Here is a 14,193-nt window from a genome sequence, read left to right as displayed (position 1 = left end):
GACAACCATGGGAAAGGATGGGATGGAAGAACAGAAAATTCATTGTTGACCCAGTCTGTCAGTCCGCCACTTCCAATCGGATGAAGGCAAATCCGCAAAGTGGCGTCTCACCGCCCCCTCCCCCAAGGGCGCTCGCCGCTGACACCTCTTTTCTGCCCATTCATTATTATTCATTGCGGGAGTATTGTCTTTCATCCCGGTCATTCATCAATCATCTTTTCCCCTGATCCTCATTTTTGTTTTTCTGCTTTTCTTTTTCTTATCTTTTTCTTTTTCTCATTTCATTCTCGTCTCTTTCTTATTGTGTCGATTTTCTTGTGATTAGTTCTTCTTTTTTACCACTTCTGTTCTGTCTCATATTTTCTCCTGATTCTTTCGCCCTCGCCCTCTCTTTTTCTGTCTCAACCTCCTCTAATCTATCATCATCTCTACCTCCTTCGTTTCCTCCCTCCCCTCCATTCTTGGTTTTATTCTGGTGGTTGGTGCGGCTTATAGGCGTCTTCATCAGTCTTGTCCCTCGTTCAATCATCGCCCTTGCCTACACCTTTTCAGCTTCGGGTCCCCTATTACCTCAGCTCGTCGGCGCTACCTGATACAGCACAGCCTCCCTTGCGTATTATCCCCCGATAGTGTGGTTATAACTGTCTGCTATACCTCACGGGTGATCGCTCCCGCGTGACCATCCTCTGCCCCTCTGAACGGTCGTCCCTCTCGACAAATTTGCAACAGATTCGACACAATGGCACCAAGAGACAACATCGCGGGCACCTCCCGCCGTCGTCCCTCACTTTCTTTCCGCACTCGACCTCGGACATCCACCGTATCGACCGTTCAGACCATCGGATCAGATCACGAGCTCTGGCATGGGCTTCCTGTTGTCGACTCGGAAGACGATGGGTACGATGGGGAGGCGTTGGAGGAACATCACATAGGAGAGCAGGTTCTGGAAGACACAAATCAGTTTCCCGAACCCGCCCCAAGGCGCCGCGGAGCGAAGAGCTTCTCCAGTCTGCGGCATCCCGTGAATGGGTTGCGCGCTTTGGGGCGTCGTCTTTCTGTGACCATCCGCAACAAATCCACGAGACACTCGGCCAATCCAAGTGAGGATTTCACCAGGAACTCCTGGTGCAACGAGGCCAACGTCGATCGTCGTTCATCGGTCCCTGGACCCGTCCCCGGTAATGGCCTGGCTCCGCCAGTCTTCTCGGATGACATTTATGCGGGGGCGGCTGCTCGTGCCGCGGCCGCCGCTCAAAATGAACTGGCCCGAGCGCTGCGCGATGGGGTCAAGTCTTCAGAGACGAGAGTAACCAGGGACTCGGAAAGTGGGATTGGAATTGATTTGCGCGACCGCTCCGAGCTCTCTGACCCGGCTCTGGCGGTTGTGCGGATCGACCCCGTTGCTTATCTTCCTCCGGAAATTATGTCGCAGGTGTTCTCCTACCTCGACCCGGAGTCGCTGATGCAGTCAGAGCTAGTCTCTCGCGCCTGGAGTGAGCAGGCTTCTTCCCGGCATATCTGGAGACATGTGTTTCGCCACGCCTACAGACACCATCGTCCCAGTGGGCTTTCGACTAAGAAGAGGCAAGCTGCCGGTCTGGGCAAGGCCCGCCCTGACCAAGACTGGAAGAGGATGTTCCTTGTGCGGCGCGCTTTGGAACATCGTTGGAAGCAGGGCAAAGCCGCTGCTATCTACCTGCATGGCCACACGGATAGCGTCTATTGTGCTCAATTCGATGAGTATGGCTCCTCTGACCGCAAAAGAAATACCTGCCTGCTGACTCTATTCTAGGGACAAGATCATCACTGGCTCTCGCGATCGGACAATCCGCGTCTGGGATGCTCATTACCCTTGGCCATGCCGCAAGATCATCGGCCCTCCGCCTGGTGATGTTCCCGGCATTGGCCCCGTCAACAATCAGACGCAGCAGTCATCCGGCAAACCGCCCTTTCTTACCATCTGTCCTCCACCCACTAGCTCTGCAGGCATTGTAGCTTCAAGCGAACAGAGTGCGGACTACCATAGCGCCTCAATCCTCTGTCTGCAGTTCGATGATGAGATCATGGTCACTGGCTCTTCTGATTTTACCTGCATTGTGTGGGATGTTCAGAATGACTACAAGCCGATCCGTCGTCTGGAGGGACATCGGGCTGGAGTCCTTGATGTTTGTTTTGATGATCGGTATATTGTCTCCTGCTCCAAAGACACCACAATCTGTGTCTGGGATCGGCACACCGGTGCCCTGGTTAAGAAACTGCTTGGTCACCGTGGCCCCGTCAACGCCGTTCAGCTCCGTGGCGACCTGGTGGTCTCGGCCAGTGGGGACGGTATCGCCAAGTTGTGGAATGTTACTTCCGGTCTCTGCGTGAAGGAGTTTCCCAGCAAGGATCGGGGCCTGGCCTGCGTTGAATTCAGTGATGATGCTCGAACCATCCTGACGGGTGGTAATGATCATGTGATCTACCAATTTGATGCAAACACTGGAGAAATGGTGAGCGAGCTCAAGGGTCACGAGGGGCTCGTTCGGTCGCTGCACCTGGACAACATGAACCAGCGCATCGTCAGTGGCAGCTATGACATGAGTGTCAAAGTTTTTGATGCGCAGTCGGGTGAGCTGTCAATTGACTTACCTGGCTGGACGACCAGCTGGATGCTCAGCGTCAAGTCTGATTACCGGCGCATTCTTGCGACCAGTCAAGACTCTCGTGCTGTTATAATGGATTTTGGATACGGCCTAGATGGCATAGAGTTATTAGAAGAGTGAAGAACTGGATAGAGTCGCTAGACGTTCTGGCTCCATGAATTTTGCCCGTCTTTCTTGGAAAAGTTCATGATTTTGGCTTGGTGGAGTTGACTGCGTGTCTTGGTATATTTGTTTGGAATGTTTCTTGGTTTATATGATAGCGATAGAGCGCGTCGACCATTTTATCAGTCACCTAATTCTACATTGACTTATGACTTTCATCTAAATATATCCAAACTTCCACCGCCGGCCGACTTGATGTTGTTGCCTGATTTGTAAGGCTGAAGTGAGACAGGTAAGATCGGAGAGGCGGCGATTGAGATTGGACCCAATCGGGTTAGCGCCTCGCAGTCCCGTGGGTTTTGGCGACAGCAACAAAACACTCCCCCCTCTGCTCTACTTGGCCTTTGTTTTTCTCCATAATAAACAAAAGTCTGGACATATTTGGTGACAAGCCTTCGTTGTCGACTGCTCTCTAACTCCCTACGGCCTCTATTTCAATCCAAGCAATAATCCTGCCGTTCTTCCACACCCTTTTCAACCCAAAGCCCCGACCTAAAATACCCCACCATGGGCGAATCGAGGTTCGTCGAGCATTCTGTCTGGATCTCACATGCGCGGCAGCATCAGCAGTCGAGATCGAAACCGACCAAGGCTAACATAATTGGATGAACGGATAGACAAGAGCTGCTGGCATGGCTTAACAACCTGCTGCAGTTGAACATGACCAAGATCGAGCAGTGCGGTACCGGGTATGTTCTCCTTGCGAAGAAGCGGCTATTATGCCGGTGGAGGATTTTCGTCGAATGAGATCGGGATATACTGATGCCCTGGGTTTCCAGTGCCGCATTGTGTCAGATCTTCGACTCGATATTCAGTGAGTGCAGCACAATCTCGCACCCCCTTTTCTCCTTCCATAGCTGACTGATTTGTCTTCCATAGTGGATGTCCCCATGTCTCGTGTCAAGTTCAACGTCAACAGCGAATATGCCTACCTTCAGAACTTCAAGGTGCTTCAGAGTATGCGACTCACTCATATCCGGCTCAGTGTCGAGACAGCCGTGTTAACTTCTGCCCCGTTCCCTTTTAGACATCTTCGCGAAGCACCAAGTCGACAAGCCCATCCCGGTAGAGCAGCTCACCAAGTGCCGCATGCAGGATAACTTGGAATTCCTCCAGTGGACCAAGAGATACTGGGACCAACACTATCCTGGCGGTGACTACGATGCGGTCGGCCGCCGCAAGGGCTCTGGTGCTCCTCCGTCCGGACCGACTTCTCGCACTAGCTCCAGCGCTGCTGGCAGCGCCGCTCGCCGTGGCACCACCCCGACCGTGGGTGCTGCTCGCCCCCGCGCTGCCGTTGCGGCCGTCTCAGCCAACACCGCTGTCCTGCAGCAGGAGATCAATACCCAGAAGGAGGCCATCGCTGGGCTGGAGAAAGAGCGGGATTTCTACTTTGCCAAGCTCCGGGACATTGAGTTGCTGCTGCAGAGCGCGATTGAGCAAGACCCTGAGTTGGAGAAGGACGAGGACTCGTTGGTGAAGCACATCCAGGGGATCTTATACTCGACGGAGGTATGAAATGACCATATCAACCCACGCGTTCTGGTAAGGGAGAGGGTAAGCTAACTTAAGAACAGGAGGGATTTGAGATCCCTGAGGCGGAGGCCGGCGCGGACGAGCTGGAGACCTTCTGAGTCCGTCATAACCTTGGTCCTCAATATTAATACCCCCTTCATAGCACACTGCACAAGCGTTTAGTCGTCGCTTGACGACGTTTGTTTTGTTCTAATTCTCATTTTTCTTTCAATGTTCATTTTGTCACAAATTCTGCCTAGACCATTGGTCGAGAGGGTGCCTGATTTGGAGAGGGGTGAGATGGGCCCGACGATACGTAAGAGACAAAAAGGGGATGAAACCGGCACAACGTGTGTTTTGCATTTCATTTTGAGATGGATAGGGAAGCGGGGGAGGTTTCTAAAGAAAGCTTTGTATAGTCGAATCGGGATGAGAGAAACGGCCAGGCAGCCAGTCAACCCTTCCGAACTTACTTCTTCATTTCTCATGCATGTCTTGCTACTTATTGTTGTATGTGGTAAAGAAATGGAATCTCGATGGCAGTTGCGTTAAGTCCATTCTCGTGCCCATATCATCTGCATCTTATAGCTTGCTTACTGATGTCAAGAGTCACTCCCTCAAAGCCGACCAAAGTGATCTAAGTATAGTTTCCGATCATCACCCAATGGCCTACATAAGATCGCCTACTCTTCGTCACCTCGGGGAGGGCTTCTCGCCAGCTTCCAGAATCCTGCATGGTCGATCATCGGCATCTCAGCGCGATCTGAGCTTCCTCTCTCTCTCTCCCCCCCCCCCCCCCTCTCTTCCCCTCATTCTCAAGCCCATGCCATTGATCAGACACCCTCGTCAACATACCTACGAAATAGGATCTCGGCTGCACGTGCTTGACACATTCCTCAACCCCAACCAAACCACTTCGATTCGGTCATCATCATGATTCAAAAAGGGCCACAAGATCGGCTACCTAGTAGCAAGGCCAACGGACAAGAAGGTCGAGTACTGAACATTCGGGACAGCATCGTTTGACAGGGCAAGGATCCATGGAATCTTTGTACAGACTAGACCTTCATACTGGTAGGCACTAGGTACAGTAGTCATCTTCCAGCCTGTCCTGTGCGGGTTCCTACCTAGGATATAAATAGTTCCGCTGTGGGAGTGGAGATTTGAGACACGGGAATCGGATTAGAATTTACGAGCGGAAGCATACGAAAAAGGTGGGAGGGGATTACGTAGGTAGGTATGGTGATGGGAGTTCCGCTTTGGTCTAGAACTAACTCTGTTGCTTGTTTTTTTTTTCCTTTGCTTTTGGGTGGTGTATTGTGGTGTTGGTGTTGGTGTTAGTGGCGGTTGTGATGGTGATACTGTAGTCTAGTGGTGGTTTGGTGTGTTGATGGGATGGGATGGCTGAGATTTTTGATGGTTGGGGGAGTTTGATGATTCGGGAGTTTGGAGTTTGAAGGGTTGCTATTGTCGATATTGTTGAAGTTGTTGGAGCCATGTGGAGGAAAACTATCCGGATACTGTTGATCTCGATTGGCAATTGGGAAAGTTTGACAGGGCCAAGGTGATGATTGTGCTGTTATGGTCAATGGTCCTGGACTCGATGTTAGATCGAAACTAGACACCGCTCCGACGAATGAACGAGCCGAGGACCAAGGAGCTCGGGGAGGCGGTGGCAGAAAATACAGCTGTTTGTTGTTCCAGTTGTTGTTGCCATCCACCTTTCGTGTCAACCACCATCCTATGACCAATTCGCATAGTCTAACTGTGATAAGTCTATCAGACAAGAGGGAAAGTCTGCCGGAATCTGGCTCTGGCCATGCCCAGAGTATATCATGTCCATGCTTCGTTTCAGCATCGTCCTGTGGTTCTGGGGTGGGTGCCGTCAATCATGGTGCAACGGACCGGCTTTCTGCAACACGAGAACTTCATCGGGATGCTGAGTATATGTCCGCCTGAAGTTCTGTGCGAGTCGACCTTCAAGCACCATCGAATCACTTACCCATAGGTACAGTACTCCCAAGCTCGAAAGATGGCCATCGGCTAAGTGAAGGGAATGGGTATGCTCAAACAGGGGCTGCTGAGGCTAGAACTGACTGGGTAAGTTAGTGCCGATCTGGGGTCCCACAATGGGGGGAGGAATCGCCAGATTTGGATGTTTGATTATGGATGCGTTGCTTGTTTTCTTCCCTGGTTTATCGGACCGAATCATTCGAGACGACAATTTGTAAAAGAAGAGGTAGCCAGCAATTTGTTGGACGCTGAATAGAGGAGTAGCACTTGTATTGGTGTTGATTCAGGTGTATACTGTACCTAGTAGTACACGAGTTTGTCTTCTATATGTGTCTACCAACTCTGATTGGAGGATGTTTCTTCCCTTTTCAATTGAAAGTAAGTGCTTGTTCACACCATTGCGGAAAGCCAGACCAGCTCCTCCGGAGATACTTCCTTGAGTTCCTATGTGTCTGTACGCCTCCTGCAAGACAGGAATGTGTTAAGCTCTATACCTGCATCGGTTGGTTGCAGGTGTATCCTATCAGCCTTGCTGAAACGATGTCGACCTCAAGTAGATTTTCCAAGCACCAATCGATCAGTGCTCGCTCGAGTCCTTTTGAGCTATTATCCCGCCCGGAGTGGAACATGTCATCTGAAACATTCTCCTCTTACGAAGGATCTCATCTACGGGGAGTGAATCGTGCTATCTACTATGCAGGTAGGATGGAGTCTACCGTTAACCAGGCCACGGGGGAGACAGGAGATCTTGGACACCCGGGGGAAGGGGGGCGAGGCCAAGGAGACGGGATTGTAATCTGCACTGACTAGTTAGTTTTGTTATAGAAGATTACTCAATCGTTGAAAACGAGTCAGGAGTACTCCATGGCCATGACGCTCAGGCTTGATGCTCAGGCTTGCATTGTCATGGGTAGGACAATATGTTGTAAACAGATGCTTATTCGAAGTGCATATCGCGTGGGCGAGTCTGGCTCCGGCCTGGGGAATTTGAGGTGCATATGGCCCGCCCGGGTCCTTGCTTAGCAGACCGAACCGTTTGGCTAAGCAAAGTCACTCTTCCCCTCCGAGTAGCTTGCCGCGCTGGTGGTGACAATGGGGGTGGGAAGGGCTCCCCTTACGTCCTCTCGATGGTCCTGTCCTCCGAACGGCTCGGAAAGCTCAGATGAATGCGAAAACACCATCATTGTCATATGCATACATGCAGATAATCTGGGAGCAGTCAAAGCGCCCGGAGTCCTTTCTTCCACCGGAAGAACGAAGAGAAAATTCTGCGTGCTTAGCTTCTTGTTATCAATTCGGTTGACGATGGGTTGGTTGCCCTGTTGTATCCCGACCCGACCCATCTTTCCTCGTACGTACTCTTAGTGTATGTGCGGCACCCGCAAGAGACGGGAATCGGCATGCACGATTGGACAACTCTGGCAGCAAGAGAGGGTCTGTCGCGTCGTGAGTAAAATGGGATGGCATCATCAGTGTGACGGGCGGTGGTCGGCCGTGCAATTTGATGGATGGAAGTTCTCTCTCCCCATCATCATATCATTTCATTTCATTTCATTTCATTTCCTAACGGTCTAATGAAACTTAGCGCCCGGCGTTTTATTAACCTCAGCCTTGGCATCCCCCTTTTTGGGTCAAGCATCGACTTGCAATGCGTTGCCGGCACGGCAGAAGAACTTACAGGAACAGGAACTCGGGACTCAACCTCGCTCATCTTACGTACATCATAACATATACTTATGCAGCTACCAGAAAAAGCAAACGTGATTATTGCATCCCCATTGAACAACAGATCAGAGGGAACTCCGGCCGAGAAAGACCGCCCTGAGAGACAAAAAACAGAAACCCAAAAGTGGCAGGAGATGATGGGCAGGCAGGCTGCGGCTACAACCTTGTCTGCATGCGGATCATGGGGGGGGGGTGTGGATCTTGATTCAACGGACTCATACAGACTCATCCAGACAACATTACATTATTGCTCTCCTAACCTGGATCTCTTCTCCGACTGGACTGGAATCATCGACTCAAGGCAAAATTTATTCCAAGTTATTTGCGCCTTCTGGCAGATTACCTTTCTTTCGTTCCCACGTAATGGTCCAATCTGCGAGTCTCCATGCAGGCTTATGATTGGCAAGATAGCAAATTAGTGGTCTCATTGCCCCATAGTTGTACTGGCTTGGTTTCGGTACGGCACCCACTCCGACTAACGTCGACGCTGCTGCAGGTCTAAGACCTATTCTTAGGCTTGCCTGGCCTGACCGAACTGTGACTGAGGGAGTGAGGGGAGTGAGTTGGAGTTGAGTGAGACTTGACTTGAGCCTGCTTGCCCACGCGGGTGGTTTCCATGGGTTCTGCGGAGGTCATGTCGAGACTCGCTGTCTCTGTTGTTTCTTTCTGTCTTGTTCTTGTCTTGTTTTGCCGTCTTACTCTCTTTCCTCGCCTCATACAGCTTTGCCTACTATTCTTCTTCCCCTCCTCTTTCTTCCTCTCCTCTTCCCTCTTACCCTCCACCCCCTCCTCCTCCTCCCTCCCCTCCCCTATCAATTCCCCCAAACCTCGACTATCTCCTATTTTTGTTTCTTTTTTAATCTTTTTTTTCTCCCGATCTCTCTTCTTAGCATCCACCGCATTAAGCTATCTAATCCTGATCTTGACTTGCCTCCCGATCTGAGGGGTTGAGTCCATTCATTTGTTCTTTTCTTGTTCGTCAACGGAACCACCGCCGCCGGGACTGGCTGGGCTATCCCAACCCTGTGCAGTACAGTAAGCCCGCGCAGTGAGCAGTGCCAACCACGAAAGGGGCCAGTGCGATTCTATTGTAGCCCAAAAGGAAGTATCGTACCCGCCAGTTCCGCCGACGAACTGAGACCGACACGAACTCGCACTCGGGGCGAACAAGCGAATATCCGACGAGAATCCGTGGTGGCAGACTAGGTCCGGAACCTTGGGTTTAGCGTGGATCCTCTGCCCGGTGGGAGCCTCAAACCAATTTACTCGCATTCAGCTTCGGTCTTCTTCTTCCTCTTCTTCTTTGACCCTCATTAGAGCCGCCCCGCGGTCAATCTCAAAACTCCTCCCGCAAGCGTTGCTCTGCTGCTCGGTCAGTATGGATCTGACTGGAAAGCGCAATCAATAAGCCATTCAACGATCAGGTCAACCTCGGAACAACATTGGATCCACCACACCATTGTATCTTTCCGCTGTTTCTTCTTTTCTTCTTGTTTGCAGGTAGGTCAGTCAACCTATCTGCAGGATCTCACTGCCCTCCTTCGATTATTCCGCATTCAATGGAGCTGTTTTGGTTAGACATACTGACATCAAGGCCAGCCTTTCGCACTAGGTCTGCGTCTATGCCTTTCGGGTTCTCTTCTCTTCATCTTGTCCTATTCGACCGGTTTTTGTCGGCTGCTTGTCCCGGCTGACGTCCACTCATTGCTATTCACAAACCATCGCTGTGGGGAACTCTCACCAGCAACATTTTAAATCGTTTTCGACAGTCGCTCTCTTAGCATTCGATATCGCACTCTCTTTTCTGACGTCTTTCGTTATTCATCGACTGGATTTCGTCACTTGTTTCCTTTCTCCACGCTCTTTTGACTTCCATAGGAACCGATTTTCGAACGGCCTTCGCCACCACACTCCTTTCACTGAGCAGTCGCGTGTTTCGCAGGCAGACAACCTTATTTCATATCCTTACTTCCTCGTTTCAGTCGGTATAGTGGGCAGAGTGGGCAGTCGTGGTAGCACAACACGGCTATAGTGGAGGTTCACTGCGCATATTCATTTGGGTGAGAAATCGGCGGGTCGACGCGCACCAGAAGCTTAGGCAGAATGGCCCATCATGGAAATGGGCATACGCGATTCAACAGATCGATGAGGAAACGATACCAGTCAGACGACGCTAAAGATTTGCCGACCACGATGTTGCAAGGAAATGTGGTGTCCGGGGTGGGGGGCGAGCTTGTGATCGGTCAGCAGAGCCAGACTCAGCAGTCACAAAACAGTGGGCAATCGCCACGTATGAAACGTCAGGAATCAAACACATCTTCAGACGATCAGACGACAGTTGTTGCGACAGTGGTCAACGTGGTGGACAGCGGCTCACAGACGACGGGGCTGAGCACAACAGAAACCCCCTCCGCCACATCTGACCAGTCCACTCAAGCAACGACATCTGGCTTGTCAGCGGAGTCAGGCTCGGTCACGGCACCAACTTCGGTAACCGGATCCGCCCACGGGCAATCGACCGCGTCGCCAGCGTATTCTTCTCCCACCGCAGAGACCCCTACAGTGACTACGGCCACTGAGCCGTCCACCTCCGTCCCCCCGTCCAGTCTGAATCCGTCTAAATCATCAACTCCTCTCTTTGGCTCTGCCTCGACCCATCTTCCGGCATCCTCCACCCCTATTCCACCGACAAGCACGGGCACCGACTCGTACGCTACTTCGGCTCAGACCTCCAGTACCGTTACCACGTCGAGTCCGAGCGTGTCCTATGTTGACGGCTATCAAACCGGCACGACGACTTCTCACGTTTCATTCGAAACGGCCACGACATCCCTCTCTGGTACGTCCTCCTACGCTGGAGCCTGGGGGACGGCCACGAATGGCGCAGTGGGAGGGGCAGACGCCACTGCCACCGGGCAATCACCATCAGCAACCACCGCAGCCGCCGCCGCCGGCGGTCTCAGTACTCAAGCCAAGGGCAAGATAGCTGGCGGTGTGGTTGGGGGAGTAGCGGGTGCCATGGTGTTTGTTGTCTTGCTTTGGCTTCTGCTGCGCCGACGCAAGAGGGCTATTCTTCCTCAGACACGTGATGCTCTCCCCGCAGCGGACATGGCTGGTACAGCCACTACTGAAGGATCCATCACCCGCTCGGCGGAGATGACTTCGCGCCGATCCAGCAATGACCCGTTGTTTACCGCCTCGTACTTTGCTCCGGCGTTCATGCAACGGTGGCGCCAGTCGCACATGACCACTCGGACGACGGATTCGGTGTGCTCCGATAGTAGCGAACGTGGCTTCCAGAAGATTTCGGGCCGGAAAATACCCTCAGTGTTGCATTCGGGCGGGGATGGTTATGGTGGCGGCGTCGAGCAGACCTCACCTACGGCATCTGAGCCTAGCTCCACTTATGCCGCTCCAGGATCTCCCGTGATCCCGCGGTCGCCTCCCTCGCAACCCCCCTCGCAGCCCCCGTTGACTACACCGTATGGCATGCCCCTAGACACGAGCTATACTCGAGAGGCGGATGAGCCTGTTCCGGTGGTCAAGTTTCGTCCATCTCCTGCTCGGACTGTGACGGGGTCCAGTGGTGGTCTGAACAGCGAACCTTCAGCGCCGCGTATGATTCCGTCCGTGCATGTGCAGGTGTCTGGGTCTCTTTCGCCGACCATGCCTAAACGGCCAGATGCGTTAGGTCGAAGTCATCCTAGTTTCGATGGCAGTCGAGGCAGCCGCTTCACGGAAAGTATTTGAACCACGCTTGCCTGGAAATGGTGGACGGCGTTTGTCGTCTTTTACCCGGTGCATATATGCTTTTGAGTTTCTGTACATAAATTTGGAGAAGTTGTACATGGGTTCTTGGGCGAGCGTTGGAAGCTAGCTTGGTGATGGACTGGCAGGCAAGGAAAGAAGGGGGTTGTTGTTTGGCCAGTTCGGAGACCGCGACGGAGGAATGCTGGGTCTTTTGAGACACGTCTTGATTCTGCACTGCTTGCTAGCCTGTTTTCTTTTTTTTTTTCCTTTTTATATGGATACCCCAATTCATTTCTTTCTTACTCTGTTATTTGAGGGGGCTCAATGTACATTCGCCTGTTAATTTCTAATTAATGGACAATCCGTCGGTATTAAGTGATCTCTAGTTCCATAGTTCTATACTACCTGTCAATGACTGTCGATCGTTGCTCTGCTGGCAGATGACATAAGATGTCGTGGACCAACCAGCAGTGAGGTATTCTCAGCATTGTCCTACGAGTATATTGAAAGTCATCCATGATACCGACCTAGGCATCCACTCTGAACCACCTCCTCTTCCCCAACTCACACCACTCATCGGAGCCAAAATGAAAGAGCCTGCCCTGCCCATCTTACCCTCCACTCCTCCTACCGCCAATCCTTCTCCCCGCCCGCTGCGGTTCCTCGTCATCGGTGCGGGATCGCGGGGCAATGCGTATGGGCGGGCGGTGACCAGCTCCACCGCGGGGATCATCCACGCTGTCGCCGAACCCCATCCCTTCAAGCGTCGCCAATTCGGCCGCAACTACATCTGGGGCACCAACGATCACCCGCAAGAGGGGCAGGAGTTCGCTGACTGGCGCGACTGGCTCGCCTGGGAGGTCCGTCGTCGCGAGCTGGCCTCGAATCCCATCCGTCAATCCTCACCTACTGGAGCCGCAGCAGCAGGAGGGGTGGACGGAGTCTTCATCTGCACCCTCGACGAAACGCACGCGGAGATCATCCACGCCCTCGCCCCTCTCCGCCTGCACATCCTGTGCGAGAAACCGCTGGCCCTCTCGCTGACCGACTGCCTCGGCGTCTACCGCGCCCTGCAACCCAACACCGCCACCTCCATCTTCTCCATCGGCCACGTCCTCCGCTACAGCCCGCACAACATCCTCCTGCGGCGCCTCCTCCTCACCGACCGCGTCATCGGCGACATCGTGTCCCTGGAACACTGCGAGCCCGTGGGCTGGTGGCACTTCGCGCACAGCTACGTCCGCGGCAACTGGCGGCGCGCGACGCCCGCGGGCGACGGCTCGCTGCTGACCAAATCGTGCCACGACATCGATTTCATCCTGTGGCTCCTCGCCTCCCCGGTTGCCCCGACCAGCGCAAGCACCACAACACCCCTACCACCGCAGCCGCACCACCCCCGCACCATCACCTCCACCGGCTCCCTGACCCAATTCCGCCGGCACCGCAAACCCCGCGCCGCCGGCGCCGCGACCAACTGCCTCGCCTGCCCCGCCGAGCGGGACTGCAAGTACAGCGCCGTGCAGATCTACCACGCGCGGCACGTGGCCCGCGGCGAGTTCGACTGGCCCGTCAACATCGTGTGCCCGGACATCGAGGACGTCGTGGCGCCGTACCTCGCGCCGTCGGATGCATCGTCCCCCGCAGACCATCCCCCCAACACAACCCCAACCCCAACCCCCGACGCCAAAGCCATAGCAGCAGCATCCACACACCTCCTCGCGCGCCTCCGCGCCTCGCGCTCCCTCTCCCGGACAGAACCCGGCGGCCCCCCGTCCTACGGCCACTGCGTCTACGAAGCCGACAACAACGTCTGCGACGACCAAGTGGTGACGATCACGTGGGCCGATCAAACGGATCAGTCGGACCCCTCCCACCAGCAGCAGCAGCAGCAGCAGCAGCAGCAGCAGCCAATGACGGCCAAAACCGCCGTCTTCCACATGATCGCGCCGACGGAGAAGCAGTGCGAGCGGCGCGGCCGCGTGTACGGCACCGAGGGCGAGCTGGCGTACGACGGGCGGCGCATCGAGTACTTCCGGTTCGCGACGGGGGAGACGACGCGCCGCGACGTGCCGAAGCAGCCGCCGGAGGAGGAGAGGGCGCACGGCGGCGGGGACTACGGGCTGGCGCGCGGGTTCGTGGCGGCCGTGGACGCGGTGGTCAACGGCGGGTGGGCGGCGGAGAAGGCCCAGGCGCGGTTCGTCGGGTGTACGCTGGAGGAGGCGGTGCGGAGCCACGCGGTGGTGTTTGCGGCGGAGGAGGCGCGGCGGGAGGAGAAGGTGGTCCAGTGGGCGGAGTGGTGGGCGGGGAAGTTGGCCGGTTCTTCGTGAGAGGTTTTCCATGCGGTGTTGCTGATGGGTTGGGGGTTGGGGGTTTAAAGAGCGAG

The 14,193-nt window shown here is 54.0% G+C and overlaps 5 protein-coding genes across 5 annotated transcripts; 4 read left to right on the top strand and 1 right to left on the bottom strand.

The window, feature by feature from the left end:
• Positions 1-188: 188 nt before the first annotated feature.
• Positions 189-634, bottom strand: BO86DRAFT_185745 (uncharacterized protein). Its single transcript, XM_025666625.1, has one exon. The coding sequence runs from the start codon at positions 527-529 to the stop codon at positions 299-301; it is 231 nt and encodes a 76-aa protein (XP_025531119.1). The 5' UTR covers positions 530-634; the 3' UTR covers positions 189-298.
• Positions 635-739: 105 nt separating this feature from the next.
• Positions 740-2,765, top strand: BO86DRAFT_304792 (F-box/WD repeat-containing protein; the record flags this gene model as incomplete). Its single annotated transcript, XM_025667634.1, has 2 exons — positions 740-1,740; positions 1,793-2,765. 2 exons carry the CDS (start codon positions 740-742, stop codon positions 2,763-2,765), a joined length of 1,974 nt encoding a protein of 657 aa, XP_025531118.1.
• A 389-nt stretch (positions 2,766-3,154) lies between these two features.
• On the top strand, positions 3,155-4,874 carry eb1 (microtubule-binding protein BIM1). The gene is made up of 6 exons (XM_025671283.1): positions 3,155-3,328; positions 3,425-3,496; positions 3,587-3,621; positions 3,687-3,764; positions 3,835-4,319; positions 4,385-4,874. The coding sequence occupies exons 1-6, from the start codon at positions 3,315-3,317 to the stop codon at positions 4,439-4,441; spliced, it is 741 nt and encodes a 246-aa protein (XP_025531117.1). The 5' UTR covers positions 3,155-3,314; the 3' UTR covers positions 4,442-4,874.
• A 5,379-nt stretch (positions 4,875-10,253) lies between these two features.
• BO86DRAFT_407057 (uncharacterized protein) lies at positions 10,254-11,810 on the top strand (the record flags this gene model as incomplete). Its single annotated transcript, XM_025674236.1, has 1 exon — positions 10,254-11,810. One exon carries the CDS (start codon positions 10,254-10,256, stop codon positions 11,808-11,810), a length of 1,557 nt encoding a protein of 518 aa, XP_025531116.1.
• Positions 11,811-12,203: 393 nt separating this feature from the next.
• On the top strand, positions 12,204-14,137 carry BO86DRAFT_453687 (Gfo/Idh/MocA family protein; the record flags this gene model as incomplete). The annotated part of the gene is made up of 1 exon (XM_025677008.1): positions 12,204-14,137. Exon 1 carries the CDS (start codon positions 12,398-12,400, stop codon positions 14,135-14,137), a length of 1,740 nt encoding a protein of 579 aa, XP_025531115.1. The 5' UTR covers positions 12,204-12,397.
• Positions 14,138-14,193: the final 56 nt, after the last annotated feature.

Source organism: Aspergillus japonicus (genome assembly GCF_003184785.1).
Source record: "Aspergillus japonicus CBS 114.51 unplaced genomic scaffold BO86scaffold_6, whole genome shotgun sequence".
In the NCBI taxonomy this organism is placed as follows: Eukaryota; Fungi; Ascomycota; class Eurotiomycetes; order Eurotiales; family Aspergillaceae; genus Aspergillus; species Aspergillus japonicus.
Note: the sequence above shows the minus strand (reverse complement) of the source record. Positions and strands in the feature narration are given on the sequence as shown.